This window comes from Centruroides vittatus, unplaced genomic scaffold, assembly GCF_030686945.1.
Source record: "Centruroides vittatus isolate TY-2023 unplaced genomic scaffold, ASM3068694v2 contig_401, whole genome shotgun sequence".
Lineage (NCBI taxonomy): Eukaryota > Metazoa > Arthropoda > Arachnida > Scorpiones > Buthidae > Centruroides > Centruroides vittatus.
Window position 1 is genome coordinate 975,468 of NW_027122216.1, and position 16,743 is coordinate 992,210.

The window sequence follows — 16,743 nt, forward strand, 5'->3', positions numbered from 1 at the left end:
GTTGACATATATGTATGAATGAGTCTGATATACACTCTGATAAAAAAAAATTGGCACACCCAGATAGAATTGTCTGATTACTACAAAAGTCAGCATATGGCTGTCTCAGACAGGTATGCAAATGATTACAGTTTGAACTATCTATGTATACTAGGCTAAATATTGCCAGAAGAGTGCTTTCAATTCATTATTTATACAGTATGAGTTTTTTATCTCAAGACAATGAAATAACTTAATTGGATCTCATTATTTTGGGAAAAAGGTATAGACAAAAGTTGTAGGGTTTCGATGGACCAATCAATTGGTGACCTTGGATGTGACCTTGACCTTGACCTTCAAGGTCATTTGTGGGTCAAGTCTGCTTTTTTCAATGGGAACACATATTTTTGACCCCAGCAATAGAAAGAGCAGGAAATTCACAACCGGATATACCTTTGATCTTATGGTCTAGGTCAAATGTCAAGATTATTTTAAGGTTACCAATTATATACTTACCAATAACATACATAACACTATACACTATTTTTTCTATAGATGTATCAGTAAGAAAATTTTGTTATCAATTTACTGAAGCTGCCAATAAAGATATAGATCATCCTTATTGAGAATCCATTCTAAAATATATATGTATTTAGTATAAGCTAAATATAGATTTTCATGTGATTTCAATTCATAAAAAAAAATGAAAATAAATATGTTCAGGTTTAGAGTGCATATAAAAAGTTATTAAAACATTACTTATGCAATTATTAAAACTTTATATGACTTATTAACACAGTATATCAAAAAATGAAATTGTAGGTGAATACTAGAATGGCTTTGTTTCAGCTAATTTTATAAAATAAAAATGATATACTAGTCACTGTGATAATTTAGCTGGCCTAGTTGCTACACCTTTAACAGTGGGATTTTGGAAAAATGCCAATGTTTACAGCCTGTTAATGAGTGATCTTTGGGCACTGAAAGGCAAAACTGGGGTGCTAGTGCTGGAAGGAAGGACAAAGCTATAGATTCAGATAGTTAACAAATAGGGGTAGTTGATGATGTTAACCAATTCATGATAAACACTTTGGCTGCTTGCCAGTCTACTAGAGATAGTTGGGAGGCAGCCAAAATCATCAGAACTGTCTTTCACCCCTTCCATGACATTATAGAGAGGTATGAAATTTATAAGTGGTCTGTTACCAATTTGTGCATAAACATCTGTGACAAGGACTATCTTCCACTTGCATGGCACTATCTCCTCACTCTGTCACATCAACCACCACCATTATAACCCAGTTCCTCATTTGTTTACTTTATTCAAATCTATCCCTTGATCCTTCCCAGACTGCCCAACACTAGCACTCCACTTTTGACTTCTGATGCCTGAAGATGCTGGGTAGAAAGCATTAGCATCCTTCTAAAATCTCACTGTTAGTGGTCCTTTATAAAATAAATTTAAAAGTTTTTTTAATAATAAGAACCTTAAAAATGGTACTTTTCCTAAGAATTTAAATTTAGATATTAAACAATAAGTTGTTATTTAAAAAATTTCTGAATTGAAAGTTTTTAAAAAATAAAATAAAACTGAAATTAGAAAAATGATGATGTTTTGTTTACATAAAACATCATCATTTGTTTTGTTGTTTTGTAAACATCATAATGTTTGGTTGTTTTGTTACAAAACAACCAAAATTATGAGAAAATACAGTATTTTCTTTTAATAGTATTTGAAAAATGTGTACTATTGTGTTTTTTTTAGATAAAATTATCTAGTATAAAATGAAATGTAATCATTTATACCTACATTTTAGTGATGTAAGTGGATTCTCAAGTACTGTTGGAAGACAAAAAATGCAGGATATTTTTAAATAATCTTTGTTTGAAAAATATTGTAAAGAATATTATGAATACTAAAAGAAATTTTTGTAAAGTCTAGGAACTGAACATAAAATTGAAAATTACTGCCATTTATTGTTTACAAAGTTAAATGTTTATTATTCTATTATATATTTTATTAAATTAACATATTATGATTATAATTATTGTAATTATTCATGTAAAAATTTTCTATAAAGTTATAGATTTTTTGAATATTCTATATTTTTTATAACAATAAATACTAAAATGTTACAACAGATTTTAAATGATTACTACTAGTAATTTATTCAACTTTTAAAAAGTACATATTAATAAAATTCTATGAAATAGATTTATTATTATTATACAGTATATTACAATGAAGAATAATTTGTAAAGATGAAACTTTATCAAAGGTTATCATATTAAAAAGAATATTCTAAATGTTTTTTAAAAATAATAAAACAAGATCACTTACAGGAATTTTAAATATCCTTATAATTGAAAATAAAAAAACACATTGTGTTTATCAACTGTAAACAGGTCTTTTTTTTTAAGATTTTGTTGAAATATTCTTAAACTAAATCATAGAAAAAATGAATGTAACATGTTTTAATATGTACAAACTACTTTTTTGCCTGTTCAAATATTCAATGACAATTTTCCTTTGAATTTTGTCTGTACTATAGTGTGTTGACTTGAATTCAAGTGGAATTAAGTCACCAAAATGATTTAATTTGAATGCATTGATACAGGGACTTGACTTGCCACTTGAAAATTTTTAATTGAAAAGATTCGTGGAAAAAACTTGTTACTGTTTAAAAGTATTTTATTTGATTTTTTGTCATTTGCTCACTGCCAATAACTTTCCCAATAAGCCCACATTTATTAGCTGGAACACTGTATTGAACCTCTTGTTTTTTCAAATAATGAATTTAACGGGATTTGGAGGTAGAGACAATAGCGAGGTTGGGGCTGAAGTTTTAAACGCAAAAACGTGTACGTCGGACATTCAGTGTATTATGATAAGTTAAAATGACAATATATTCAGTGAAAAAACTGAAATGTATTTTCACTGTTTTCATGTATACTTTTCATGATACTTTTTGCAGTTGAATTTTGGATATTTGTGTGATTACTATTTCTGAAAAATATGCATGATTAATAATAATAATATACCATATAATGCACTAACTAATAATAAATTATATATCATTTTCATGTGAATAGCCTGCAAAAAATTGATAGAACAAAAAGATTTGCATAACCTGTTCCATTGTACACTCAATGCCTATAGAAGCAGCCATTGCTCTGTATGTACAAGTTTATAGTTGCAATTTAAAATTGGCACATAACCTACATCCCTTTTCAAGTTGTCATTTAAATATAGATAACCCATGGATTATATGCACAAAAATATAGTAATAGGTCAGAATTTGTTTCTCTTTAATAATTGAGCAAGTGCTGCATTAATGCATAAGCATACCTATTTGTGGTCAGGGGTCTCATCTTGCTGTTTATTACTAATATTTTTGTTCCATATCTGTATATATAATGTTTCCATAGAAATCTGACATTAAAAATGCTTAAAACATCCTTGAATTGAACTTACTACTTATTTTGAAAATGTTTTAAATTTATAATCTGGTCATTCATTTCAAAGAGAAAAGTTAATCAAATTTAATTTTATTTGAATGCTTTTAAATGCATTCAAATAAAAAATCTGTTATTCTTTTGAATTTTTACTGTTTTAAAGAGAAAAATATTTATGGTTTACATAATGTTAGTAAAAAAGAAATCTTTACTAGTCTTAAAGAGCTGGAATCATAAAACATGAATGAATATACTTTTAGCACTGTTACTGTTCTTGTATAAAACAATTATTTTTAGTTATATTAATTGAACAGTTTTCATAATTAATATAAAGAAATTAAGAAACCAACATTGTAGTACCAACATATTCCAACATTTTTGTAATTATATAGTATATTATAACCATTGTTGTTATGATTTTTAATATATTTTTAGTTAACTTATAATATTACTTTTATAATTTGTGAAGCTTGAAGTTACATATTTGTAATCAATAAATATTTACTCTGATTACACAACTTTCAAAATAAAAAGTTTTAAGGATAACACTAGACATATTTCTTTCTTTCTTTTTTCTTGCACAAGACACTTCTTTCTTATCAATCATTCTGATTTGCTTGTTTTCATAATACACTTTTTTCTGTTTTTATTCATTGTTTTTCTTGCTTTTCACATCATTATTCTATAATTTATTCTCTTATCTAATAACTATCCTTTATTGTCACTGTCCTAATAATTTTTCTTCCTAGTAGTGGCCTGGGACATAACACATGTTGAAAGTATTGGCAAACCAATGAAGTCAATTCCAGGTCTCTTTATTTCAAGGCTGATCAAGAAGGTGGCCTAACAAAGGCAGATAGAGTGAGTACCATTTTCCAAAGTTGCATGTTCTTGGTGTTTAAAAGCATGAAACATGGCAGTTTCAAATGATGTTCCAGATTCAGAATGAAGTTATTTCTACTAAGAGAAAGATCAAGTTTTCTCCAGCTTATTGGAATCCAATGTTGGACCTCAATGACTTTCTTGAACTTATTTTCAATCCTTTTCTCTTATTTGCTCTTTAAATTGGCTATCGCTTCTATTTTTTGTTTATTGCATGTGTTTTATTCATCATTTCTCATAATTTTTCTTTTTTCAAAGACAAAACACAAGCATTACAATATTCATTTACATTGTACTAAAGTTAATAACAATTATTCTTTTACTCTTAAATAATCCAAATTCTTGACTATTTTCTTAAATTCATGATAATAGTTTCAAACTGAGTTATCTATGAAAATATAAATGTTCGTATTAAAGATCAGGAAATATTTAAAATAACTTTTTCATAATAGGAAAATTCTGTATTTTAAATTGTAATTAATTAATTTGTAAAGTTATAATGAAAATTCTCACCCAAGTAACAATAAGTATACTAATTTGATATGTTTTCATATTAAAAAATTTTCATATATCTCTATTGTATTAAAGACTTTTTGAGATTATTTTTCTAATTCTGAACAATCAGTTTATTTAATTGTTGATAAAAATAATTAGAAAATAGTCATCTTTATTTGAATATGTAAATTCAAGTATTAAAATATAATTACAATTCCTGTGTTTTTGTTTTAAAGTTTTGGAATCTAACCAGTGGTGAAGCTTTTATGAGGTCTACCCTTCCTAAATGTTAAACTTTATCATTAATTGAGCATATTGGATACACCAAGAAAACTTGCAAATCATGGTTTTCGTACTTTTCTGATCAACAAATGGCATATGTGTGAAATCTGAGACTAATCTTCAATAGCCTCATGTCTTGTATGCAGATTTCACATACCTGACTAATGGAAAAAGGGGGCATAATGAACAGCATTCAATAGTAATGAGGTTAGCTTCATCTATAAATGAAATTCTATATGTTTGTATAATTGGGGCATGTTACAATATTTCCAATGAAATGATAGAACATTTGTGTGATATTTTAATATCAAAAATTAATAAATAAGAAGGATAAGATATCAAAATTATTTGCAGATACATTTAATTCAGGTTTATAAATATTTTTAATAAACAAAGGTTTGTTTAGAAGAATGTGCAAATTTTTCCATTTACTAATAAAATGTGTAAAAGTTCCATTTATTATTTTTTTAGGTTTAATTATTATTTAGTATTGGACATCAATATTTTGATTACTAAATAGTAATTGAAATATTGATGTCCGGTTAATTACAGTTATTAAGTTTTATGAAAGGGTACTTTCCAGTTAATGGGATGCCAGAAGACTATCGCGTTTAACAATTTAGCTCATGTGACCTTGCCAGCTTCAAGTAGCCCACTTAACTGTTCATGGAGTACTTGATGTTATATTGTTTTAGGGGGTATGGGAGTTTGCACCACCCAGGCGCTGATATGCAAGCAATAGTGAGCAACAAGGTGCAGTATACTGATACGTGTTAAAAACTGATCTTTGGAAATGAATATCTCACAAAGGGTCAACAATTCTGGAGTGGTGTGAAACTCTTCATTCAGAGTTTGAATCTTACCTGTTGCTGTACATATGATGTTAACCGAAAAGTACCGATGAAAGTGTAAAAATAAACAATGGGAAAAACTAGAATTAGTTTCTCCCTCTATTTATTTATTTTAGTCATTATAACTTGTTAATTAATTATTATTTGCTTAATGAAATACTTGTCTCAGTACTGGACATTATAAAAATAATATTTGTTTTATTTACTGTAAATTTTTCATGAAGGGTCATATCCATCATATTTTTGATTTTACCTATATTTCAAGCAAATTTCATGAATAAATATTCAAAATGTCAAAATAATCATCAAATCTTCAAAATACCTTATTTCACTGCTTTATTGGATGACATTAAAAGATAAAATATTCCCAAATACCAAACTTTTATTAAAAATCCCAATTACTTGCAAATGTTTTAATTTGTCACCAAGAAAATCTCAAAAGAAGCATTTACAATACTAGGGCAAGTTTTCATGAAATTAATATTCCAGTGATGTGTGGTGACCTTTGGTGATAGGGAAGCTGTGCCAGCCCTGGATAGAATCATTGGAAGCATTATACAATATTTTAATGTGTAGCATCCACCAGCTAAATCGTGTGAAGTTGGTGCTCTGTAAAGCGCATGGGCAAATGCATATAATGTAGCTGCTTTACACTATTCAAATATTTTTGCCATGGAAGCTGTCCAGTATTCAACAATACGGTGCTTCCATTGGGAATATGCATATACAAATTTATATTCGAATATACAATAGCAATCTTGTCATTTTTTTCACATGTAGTATAGAAATTTGTTATAAGATACATAATGCGGTTATAATAAAATGTTAATTTTAATTAATTCAAAATAGGTTGAAATATGAAAATAATCACACAACATGTATTTATATTTTAGCAAATACAAGGGAAGCAGCACTTCCACAACTTCCATGGACAGCACTTCAATGTAATATTCTAAAATTTTTCCTGATGAACTGAACTGAAAGGGTTTTGTGAACATTTATATTTTATTGTCTTAATAAAACAGTGAAATAAGTAATTAAAAAAATAGATGTGTGGAACTTATTTACAGAAAAAATTTCACTGTAAGTTATGTTTTAATTTAATTCTGAATTTAATATAGGAAACAGTATGTTTCAAAATACAATATTTGGAATAGCAAATGTTTGTGTCTACTGTTTAACAAATTATATGAAATCCATTCCTATTCCCATTTATGGGGAATTATTAAATTGACTATATTTTTGCCCTTAAAAAAATAAACCCAGCACACTTGATATGACTGGAAAAGTACTGTACACAACACTGTTATGTACAGGCTGGCCAAACAGTTAATGGGTTTCTATCAATCTGGGGAATCTGGGAATGAATTTGATCAAGCCAACTTCAAAAATAAACTTTTCAGTCAACAAACTTCAGAAATTTTTCAGATATGTTGGGTCAAACCACTCCTGAAAAATTTCTGGGTTCTATTCCTCACCATCCAGCTACTCCATTGTGGATCTGGCACACTCATGATGGGCTTGATATAAAGACTCTCCTAGTGCCCACAGTGTTGAAAGAGTCCCAAAAAAAAAAGAAAAAAAATGTAAAATATATATAAATATTTTTAATTTGAGACATAACCATCGTATGCATAAATATAATTTTTTAATGTTTTATCTACATTATATACAGCAATCTCACAAGAATGTTTTTACCAATGATCCACATTGTTTAACATTTCAGCCTACCCATTTCATAACAATTGACTTTTCCACTGGATCTAATTACACAGGTCTGCAAAAAAATTTTTTTTCAGTTGCATGGGATATTTTTGCTGCATTATATGTGTTTTAGATCAGAGATTCTAAAAATGACTTCTGTAACATCCCATCATGTATAGGTTTTTTGCAAAATAAAAACAAATTTTTGATAAAAACTCTTATTTATTACAATGAACTAAATATATTATATTTTCTTACAACTAATCAAAAAATTGTTTCTGATATTTATACACAATTTTAGGTCTACTCTTTTTTCTTATGAAAACTTTTCTTCTCTTTGATGCTTCTCTGAACTCGTTTCCGATTTCCTTCTCTGGTTTCTCGATTGAGCTGTCTTGCTCTACTATCCCATAAACAAAGAAAGCAAGGATATTTTGTAAAACCTCCCTGCTGACCCAACAACATGGTTAGTATTTTGAAATCTCCCCAAACCATCCATTGATGCTCTTGATATTTAATTTTCTCAAGAATCGTAGCCAAGTCAGTATAGTTTTCTCCCATATGAATCGAGTGTCCCATAGGAAGAGATGCAAATACATTTCCATTATGCAGCAAGACTGCTTTGAGGCTAGTTTTAGACATATCAATGAATATGTGCCATTCTGATGAATCATATTCTATTTCAACGCACTTCATGAGCCCATGACATCATTATAATAAACCAGATTTCCCTCTTTGGAGAAAAACTGAGTAAATTCCTGTATCACGAAAATGAGGTCCCAGATGATAGCAGGTTTGTTTTTTAGCCTTGATCCTAGCAATTTGGCTGCATCTTTTGAAAGACCTAAGTCTCTTACTAGGTCGTTGAGCTCACTCTGAGAAAAAAGTTGAGGTCCTTCGTCAACAGAAAAATCTGAGCCAGATTTGTCCTGGGAAGCTAATGTGTCTGAGTCCTTTGACTCACTCAGGATGTCATCTAAATTAGAAGGTGGCTGTGGAACTGGTATTTCAGAACCATGAGACACTGGACGAATAGCTGAGTCAAGGTTAGGGTAAAATATTTTTTAATTTTTTGTATTAAATCCTTTAACATCTACCAAACAGAAGTAGCAGTAGGTTGTGTGATTTTTCTGTTCATGCCATATCATAGGAATGCCAAAACAAAATGAGTTTTTCTTACCCTTAAACCACAAATGAAGATCTTCCTCGCATCTTCTGCACACCTTATGCGGAGCCCATGCTTTGTCTTGATCTCCAAGTTTCAATTTGAAATATGAAAAATAAACTTTCTTCACAAACTCACTTATGTTTCTTTGTTGACTTTTCACTGTGTATTCACCACAAACATAACAGAAGCTGTTGGGAGAAATTACACAACCTAAATTTTACGCTAAATACAAACAAAAACTTGAGTGTAACAAAAAAATTTGACAAGATGGAATTTTTTTGGTATTTTTTTTTGTTTTTACCAAGTTTAAATCTATAAGAAAATGTATAAAAATCCTATGCAATTTTTTTCACTTGCCTACCTGTGTTATGAAAGAATAAAGAAACTTCATAAAATTTGATTATGATATAGTCATTTTCTATATTAAGAAATGAATTTGGATAATATTTGAAAGTTTTTGGCATGTCTTAAATTGTTTAAATTGTTAAATTTGATTCTGTTGTTTGAAAATAATGGGAAAAGTTGAAAAAATATATAGGATAATCTGTAAGTCCATGTGCAGTTTTATACTTCAGTAACTAAAGATGTAGAAATTTTAAAGTGTGTAGTAAATATTTGAATCTAACTTTTAAACTTTCGTAAATAATAAATTTACCAATGTAGAACTAATTTATTCTAATTACAGATCCCATTAGTGACTCGAAAAAATGACAGTTGAAGAGAAAGTAAAACGCATGCTTTAGTCTTCAGAATTAAAGTCAATAACATCCGTTAGAAGGAAGTATAGCATGTTTAGTATAATGAATAGCATACTTCCTTCTAACAATTCTTATTGACTTTAATTCTACAAGCCATAGCACACAGTTTATTTTTTGTTTGATTGTCACCATTTTAAATCACTATTGAGATTTGTAAATAAAATAAATAATTTTACCAACAATGTAGAACTAATTATGTAAAAAGCTTCAAAAATTAGGTTCTCAAATACTATTTACTGCATAGTTCTAGCATAGTACAACTTTATGTATTGAAGTATAAAACATACTTCAATACATAAAGTTGTACATATACTTTTAAACCATTGTATTTATGTTTTTATAAAAGTTATACAGTAGATATTAAAATGTATTTTTTCGTATTTTTCTGAAATTAATAGAATAAATCTGTTGCACTTACAATGAGATATAACATACATATTTTAACAAATTTGGCTAAAAATATAAGAGATCATTTATGGATACAAAAAACTATCAAAGTCATTTCATTTTTTACTATACATGTGTCTACCACATTTTCCATGGGAATGAAGGTGTGGCATGACACCATTTATTCATGTATAGTTTTTAAGTTATGTTGTTATAATTTTCTATCACTTCCCTTTCCTAGCCTATTAATTTCTCTTTTGTTCTTGATTTTCCTTTGTTTCTGAGTTTGAGAACTTTTCACTCTTGCCCTACTTCCATGTGTGTGTGCATTAGACAATATAGTGGAGAAGGCCCTGAGGACAAACATCAGTAAAGTCAGCATTTTTTGGTCAAGTTCCCAAGGAAGGCAGACATGCAGAAGATGAGCTCTGGGCTTTGAGTAGCGCGAGATGTAATGGGGTATGACCACTAAGATATACAGTCAATACAGAAAGTGTCAGTGAGTCCTGAGAGTCGAAACGGAAAATCTCTTTTGGAAGACCAAAAGAAAAGAGAACTAGTGACAACTAAGATGGAAAATAGATATACCAGTGAAATCCAGGAGAACTGCAAATGTATATTTGGATGGTTTCATCGTGATACATGAAGCAATGGGTACCCCCTTTTCTAAGACTTCTTTTATCGTAAATCGATCTCTCTCTATCTAACATCACTACCCTCTTTTAGCATTCATTAATCAGAGTAAAAACATAGTTTGTAAGGTAGTTTTAAGCACGGCTGATCTTTGTGTATACTTTTGTGGTTTGAACCCCACATGTGTGGATCATGAAAAGTGGTTGAGAAGATCCTTTTGTGTAACGATCTTTATACTATACTGTTGTATAATAGTATTCATTAACAACGCACCAGAGTTGGGACCCAATTTTTTTTTTTTTGTGTTTATATGATATAAAATAGTTTTGTTCTTCATGTTATACCTGTAGTTTCTTATTCTCGTCATGCTGAACACTACAGAGGCTTTGTTTTATAATTTTACTTATATTGGGGATGGAAAAAAAGGACAGAAAGAGTAGACAGTGTCATGGAGAAACTTATATTTGTCTTTTCCAGAGGGTGGAAAACTTATGACTTGCCTGTCAAAGTGACCTAGGTAAGGGGAAATCATCTGGTATGTAATGTATCATGTGATTTTGATTTATCATCTGTCTTTTTCAATCATCCTTTTGGTTTCTCACCTAATCATCCTTTTTACAATCAGCTTTTTTACATTTATTCAAATTAAAGCACATTCATTTAATTTTTTAAAATATTGTTATTCAAAGTCTAAAAAGCATGCTTAAACATTTTTAAAGGTAAGTATGCTTATTATATGGCATGTGCACTCAAAAAGGTTTGCCATTCCTGGTCTTTTGTTTGTGTGTGTGATTTTTTAGGAGAATTTCTACCAGAATGAGAACTGAGTTTATTAAAAAAAAATAAAAAGGAAAATCAGTGTTGAGCCATCAGATATGAAAGAATAGTTTATTAAATGTAGCAACTCTGTGTTGTATGGACTTAGTAGGTCAGCCATATTTTTTATTAATTTTTTTGTCATATCCCATAATGCATCAGATAATCAAAATAATTTGTAATGCAGATAAGCAATAATTATATAATTAATTATATGAAATATTAAATATTAAAAATTCTATTTCAGCATTTCATTTTGTACTATTAGTTAAAAAACAAAATTAAACTTCACTCTGACACTGGGGATGAAATACTAAAATACTGAACCTGTTACCGGTGTAATTTGCGTGAAAAAATCTTCTTTTCACAAACGTTTTCGAGCTTTCTAAACAGCTCTTCTTCAGGTAGAGAAAAATTCCGACGAAATGCTTCGAAAAATGGAACGTAGATATTTAAATAAAAAACCGAATCTAAAAATGGAACGCAGATGTTTAAATAAAAAATATGAAACTCGCATATCAAACGATCATTACGGTGGTCATGCGCATTCGTGCGCTGATGTTGCTATTTATAGATCGTTGTTTATGAGGGCCTGCCACGCTGTAGAAAGATTAATCTCATCCTTCCGATTTATACATGTGGTCCGGTGGTTAGCCTTACAGATGGATATAGCTTCCCGCCATTTTAGTTGCTCCAGGTGGGGCGTAGTGTCGATGATGTCAGCTTTGTCGAACTCCGGTTCTATATCGGGATCAGATGCAAAGGTGGTTAGGGCCGTGGTGTACCGCCCATGCCGAAGGTCTGCTTGATGCTCTTGCCCTCTGGTATTTAAGGATTGCTTGGTTGAGCCGATATATACAAGGCTCTCGTTACATCTGTTATCTTTCAGCGGGATAGAGTACACGCCCGGAAGCCTGCCACGAACCGGACTGCCTTTTGCATTTCTGAGGATGTCGTAGATTGTCAGGCATCTTCTATAGGCTATTTGTAATCGTTGTTTTCCAGCGATCTCAGCGTATATCGCTTTAACATATGGGTTAAAGGTGACCGGGAGGCGTGTACGTTCATCCTGGTCAGTGTTGGTCTTCGTGTGCGCAGTGGGTGTGTATTGTGAGCATTGATGTCGCTCAATTAGACGGTGTGTTAGACCATGGTAACCGTGCTTGACTGCTAGCCTCTTGATATAATTCAATTCGGTGTTGAGGGCTTGCGTGGTGGACGAGTGGGAAAATGCCCTTTTAATCAAAGTACTAAATGCTGCAGCTTTGTAGGTGAATGGGTCAGATGAACCCACCGGTATGTATATAGAGGCGGCATAAGGTTTACGGTATACCGACGTGACGATGGCGGATCCTTCTACTTTAATATTTATATCCAAGAAATGGACCTCAGTATTGCTAGATTGATCTATTTCCAGCGTTAGGCCATAGGGATTATCGTTAACAGTTTTCACGAAATTTGAGATGTCAGGTATTGTCTTCCACATGATGAGGATGTCGTCTACATACCTCCTATAGAGTAAGATGTTCGGGAGGAACAGTGGAAGTATTTTTAGTTCAAGTTGTCTAACGACCATTTCGCATAGGTCCCCGGATACCGGGCTACCCATGGGGACTCCTCTTTTTTGTTTGTAGACTTCTCCGTCGAACGCAAAGATAGAATTATAACAGATCAGATGGGCCAATTCAATGACTTGCTGGTGTAATGCTTGTTCCTGAGTCAAATTAAGCAAAAAGTCCCTAAGGGAGCAAAAAACTGGAGGGAGTTCCACCGATGGATACATAGATTTAAAGTCTAGTATGGTAATATATTGCGGCGAAGATACAACCCGAAGGAGTTGGATGAGCTCAACTGGATTATCGATAGTATACGGGTAGTCCTTGAGGTGGGGAGAAAGTAGGGTGTGAATGGCTTTCTCCAATTTTCTTGTGGGAGCTCTGATTTTATTGACTATTGGACGTAATTGTTGGCCCGTTTTGTGCGTTTTGGCAAATGCAAAAAGTCTTGGTGTATCCGGTGAATCGACTATTACGTTGCCCAATGCAAGGCATTTTGCCAATTTGGAGTTTGCAAATCTCTTAACTTTATTTTGTATTTTGTCCACCACGTTCTCATTCTCCTTCTCGCATTGGGTGATATTGATGTACTCTTTTAAGCCTTGGCGGTAGGTGCTGCGTCTCATGAGGACTATCGCTTTAGATTTATCTGCCCTAGTGAGAACGATCCCATTACGTTGCATCCACTCGCTCGTGCGTCTAAATTTATTTCTTAGCTTGGTGACCTCAGGCTGTTCCTTAGTTTTTTCACGCAAATTACACCGGTAACAGGTTCAGTATTTTAGTTAAAAAACAATTTTCCAAAAAGCTCTTTTTGCAATATAAACAAACAATATAATATTTTCAGACAAATCAGTTAAAAGATTATTATTAGATGAAAAGAAATTTGTATCAAGTAAGTAACCAGTAAATTTTAATGAGAGGAATATAAGTTTCTATAATAAAATTACCATTTCTGAAATCAAATTTTCATCAAAATGTTTTAATTCGTTGAATAGTTAGTTATGTTGATTTTAATGATAAAACATGCATGGAGAAATTTAAAATTTTGCTATATTAATAAATAGTTTTCCTGAACAATTTTGCATTTTATTTTATAATCAATTAATTTGGGAAAGTAGTTTTATCCATAAACAATCAATATCAAACTTTACTCATGAAAAAGTTTTCTTTATATGAATAACGTTTGATTGTTTATGCATGTTATAATTTCAATAAAATTTATTGTTGAAGTTTAAGAAAAATGTTAATATGGATGAAACAATATACACTGTACTTCCTTGCTTAAACCCTGGTCTTCAAATAAACCTTGGGTTGAAAAGCATGGAAAACATGTTGAAGTACTGCACTGTATATTACTGTAGTTTAAAGTACACAAGGAATTAAACTAAAATTCTACCTCTTCAGATTATCTAGAGTTGGACAGCATTTTCTATTCCAAGATTTACAGAAGCACTTTTTGAAATAAATTTATAAATATTGTTGAATATTGAATATGGGAAAGTTATGATTGAATTTATAAATCAAGAGCTTATCAGCTGAAAGGTAAACTGATTCCAACTTACCATCTCTTTCCAAAAGAGATGGTAAGTTGGAATCAAAGCTTTAAACAGAAGATGGTAGTCAAGATCTTGATTCTTACAATGAAATTGAAGCAGATGTGAATGACAACTTAATAACCAAATTATAAGATGCTGAATTGGGTTAACTATGAAAACAGCAATTATTTCAAATATTGTAACCAAGAAATGGTTTTGCTAGTTTGGAAGATGTAAGAATAAATGTTCAAATGTTCTATTGACAAGCCCATTTCATATCTATTCCTACCATTTTGCATTGTCATCTCTTACCAATGTATTAAACAATGTCAATGACATTTTTATTAGGAGATTCATTACAATCTGTTTGGAAATAGCTTATTGAATAGAATTGTTAAATACTATATCTCTAACTGCACTAACAGTAATACAATAAAATACCCAAAAACCTTTAAAATGCAGTTTAATTTTGTTGATTACCAAACATTTTTGGTCAGATTAACTGACCAAAAATAGTCGGTCAGATTAACTGACCTTTGTCAGTTAATCTGACCGACTAAAAATTCTAGAACGTTTTTAAAAAACGTTCTAGAATTTTTGGCAAATTTTTGTTCAATCCTGACAAAGGTCAGTTAATCTGACCGAAAATGTTTGGTAATCAAGAAAATTAAACTGCATTTTAAAGGTTTTTGGGATTATGCCTATGTCCTTTTTTTGTATACGACTTCCGCAGGGCAGCGAGGCCTTACTTGGTAAGGGCAGGCAAACGTGCCTAAATAGGGCCATACGGATGACGAGGTTTTTGGGTATTTTATTGAATTGTTAAATAATTATTGTGTCTATTGTAATGTATTTTGCAAAATTATATAACTTGTTTTTTTATTTTTTTAAGCAATTTTTTATTTGTTTACTATTTATGTTGATTAAATTTTGTTTATATATTGAATTTGTGTTAGTTTGAACTTATAATTTTTGCTTTGGTGGAAATTTAAGCCTTTTTAAAATTGTTCACTTGAACTGTTTAATAATTTTTTAAAAAACACATTCAGATCTAAACAAAATTAAGCAGTTGTATAATTAGTAAAAATGTTACGTTAAAAATATGATTCTTGTAGATCTTAAATCCAATTTATGAACAGAGTAATGAGAATTATTATTGAAATAACAACAAATGTGCTAAAAATAAAAAATTAATACACAATGTTTGTTATCATTTTAACATTTAAATATTTTTATTTTGTTTTAGTTGACTACAGAGTGGGCTCAGGTGGAAGCAATTGAATTAACAAATGATGGATCTGGTTTAGGATTTGGAATAATTGGTGGCAGAAGTACTGGAGTTGTTGTTAAAACAATCCTTCCTGGAAGTGTGGCAGATAGAGTAAGTTTTAATATTTAAAAATGTGATTTAAGCATATCAGTTTTCAGAAAAATTTTTCAAAAATTTATTGAAGAAATTAATATAAAAAAATTTTAGAATAGTAGTAAAGGCAATACAATGACAATGTTTTCTGTCTACAAAAAAGTTTTAAATCTTTTTGTTATTTGGCAATGAATTTTGCTGAAAGTTTTCAATCAAATTACATAATAATGATGATAAATAGAATTACAAATCAATATGTTGGTTGTATCTTATTAACAATGTATAATGATTAATTATTTTTTGTTCTGAATACTGAATTTTGTGCATATAATCTGTGACAGCACATAACTTGTATAAAATTGCTAGAATGAAAACAAAACCTTCACATAACCCACCCCACCATATACTTGTGCTCAAAGAAAATTGTTATTCCTAGGTGTGAGTGCATAATTGCAATTTAAAATCAGCTTATAACCCACCCAATTGTATAACCAGCACTCTTTCAAATTATCTTTTTTAAACAGATAAATTGTGGATTATATGTTCAAAAATACAATAATGATTAATACAGTTCAAGCTATAATTTTTTCATCTGTATTACTGAATACAGTACATTTTTCAAAGAAATTCACCAAATTTATCACTATTGATCATGTGTAAGACTCAAAGTAATCTATTATATAGGAGAAATTTATTAATTTTCTTATTTTGTGAAATCTCTATAAATATATCTGATATCTTAAAAAGCATTAAAAATATAAATAAATCTCTCTCAGTAAGACTTCTTATTTTGTAAAATATCTAATTGTTTTCTTTATAAACTTCATATCTTAAAAAATTTTTAAAATCCAAATTCAGTTAAAGTGGGAATTAGA

At 30.2% G+C, this 16,743-nt stretch overlaps 1 protein-coding gene across 2 annotated transcripts in view; it reads left to right on the forward strand.

Moving 5' to 3' along the window:
• LOC136976540 (multiple PDZ domain protein-like) overlaps positions 1 to 16,743 on the forward strand; it is a 289,818-nt gene that overhangs the window by 27,299 nt on the left and 245,776 nt on the right. Inside the window, exons 1-2 of one of the 2 annotated variants that reach the window (XM_067271852.1) lie at positions 4,127 to 4,296; positions 15,752 to 15,886. Coding sequence is in view for 1 of the 2 variants with exons in the window: in XM_067271850.1 (XP_067127951.1) it covers positions 15,752 to 15,886 (135 nt within the window). In the remaining variant the exon portion in view is untranslated. Of the gene's footprint in view, positions 1 to 4,126; positions 4,297 to 15,751; positions 15,887 to 16,743 lie in introns of those variants that run through there. The other variant, XM_067271850.1, reaches the window with a different exon arrangement.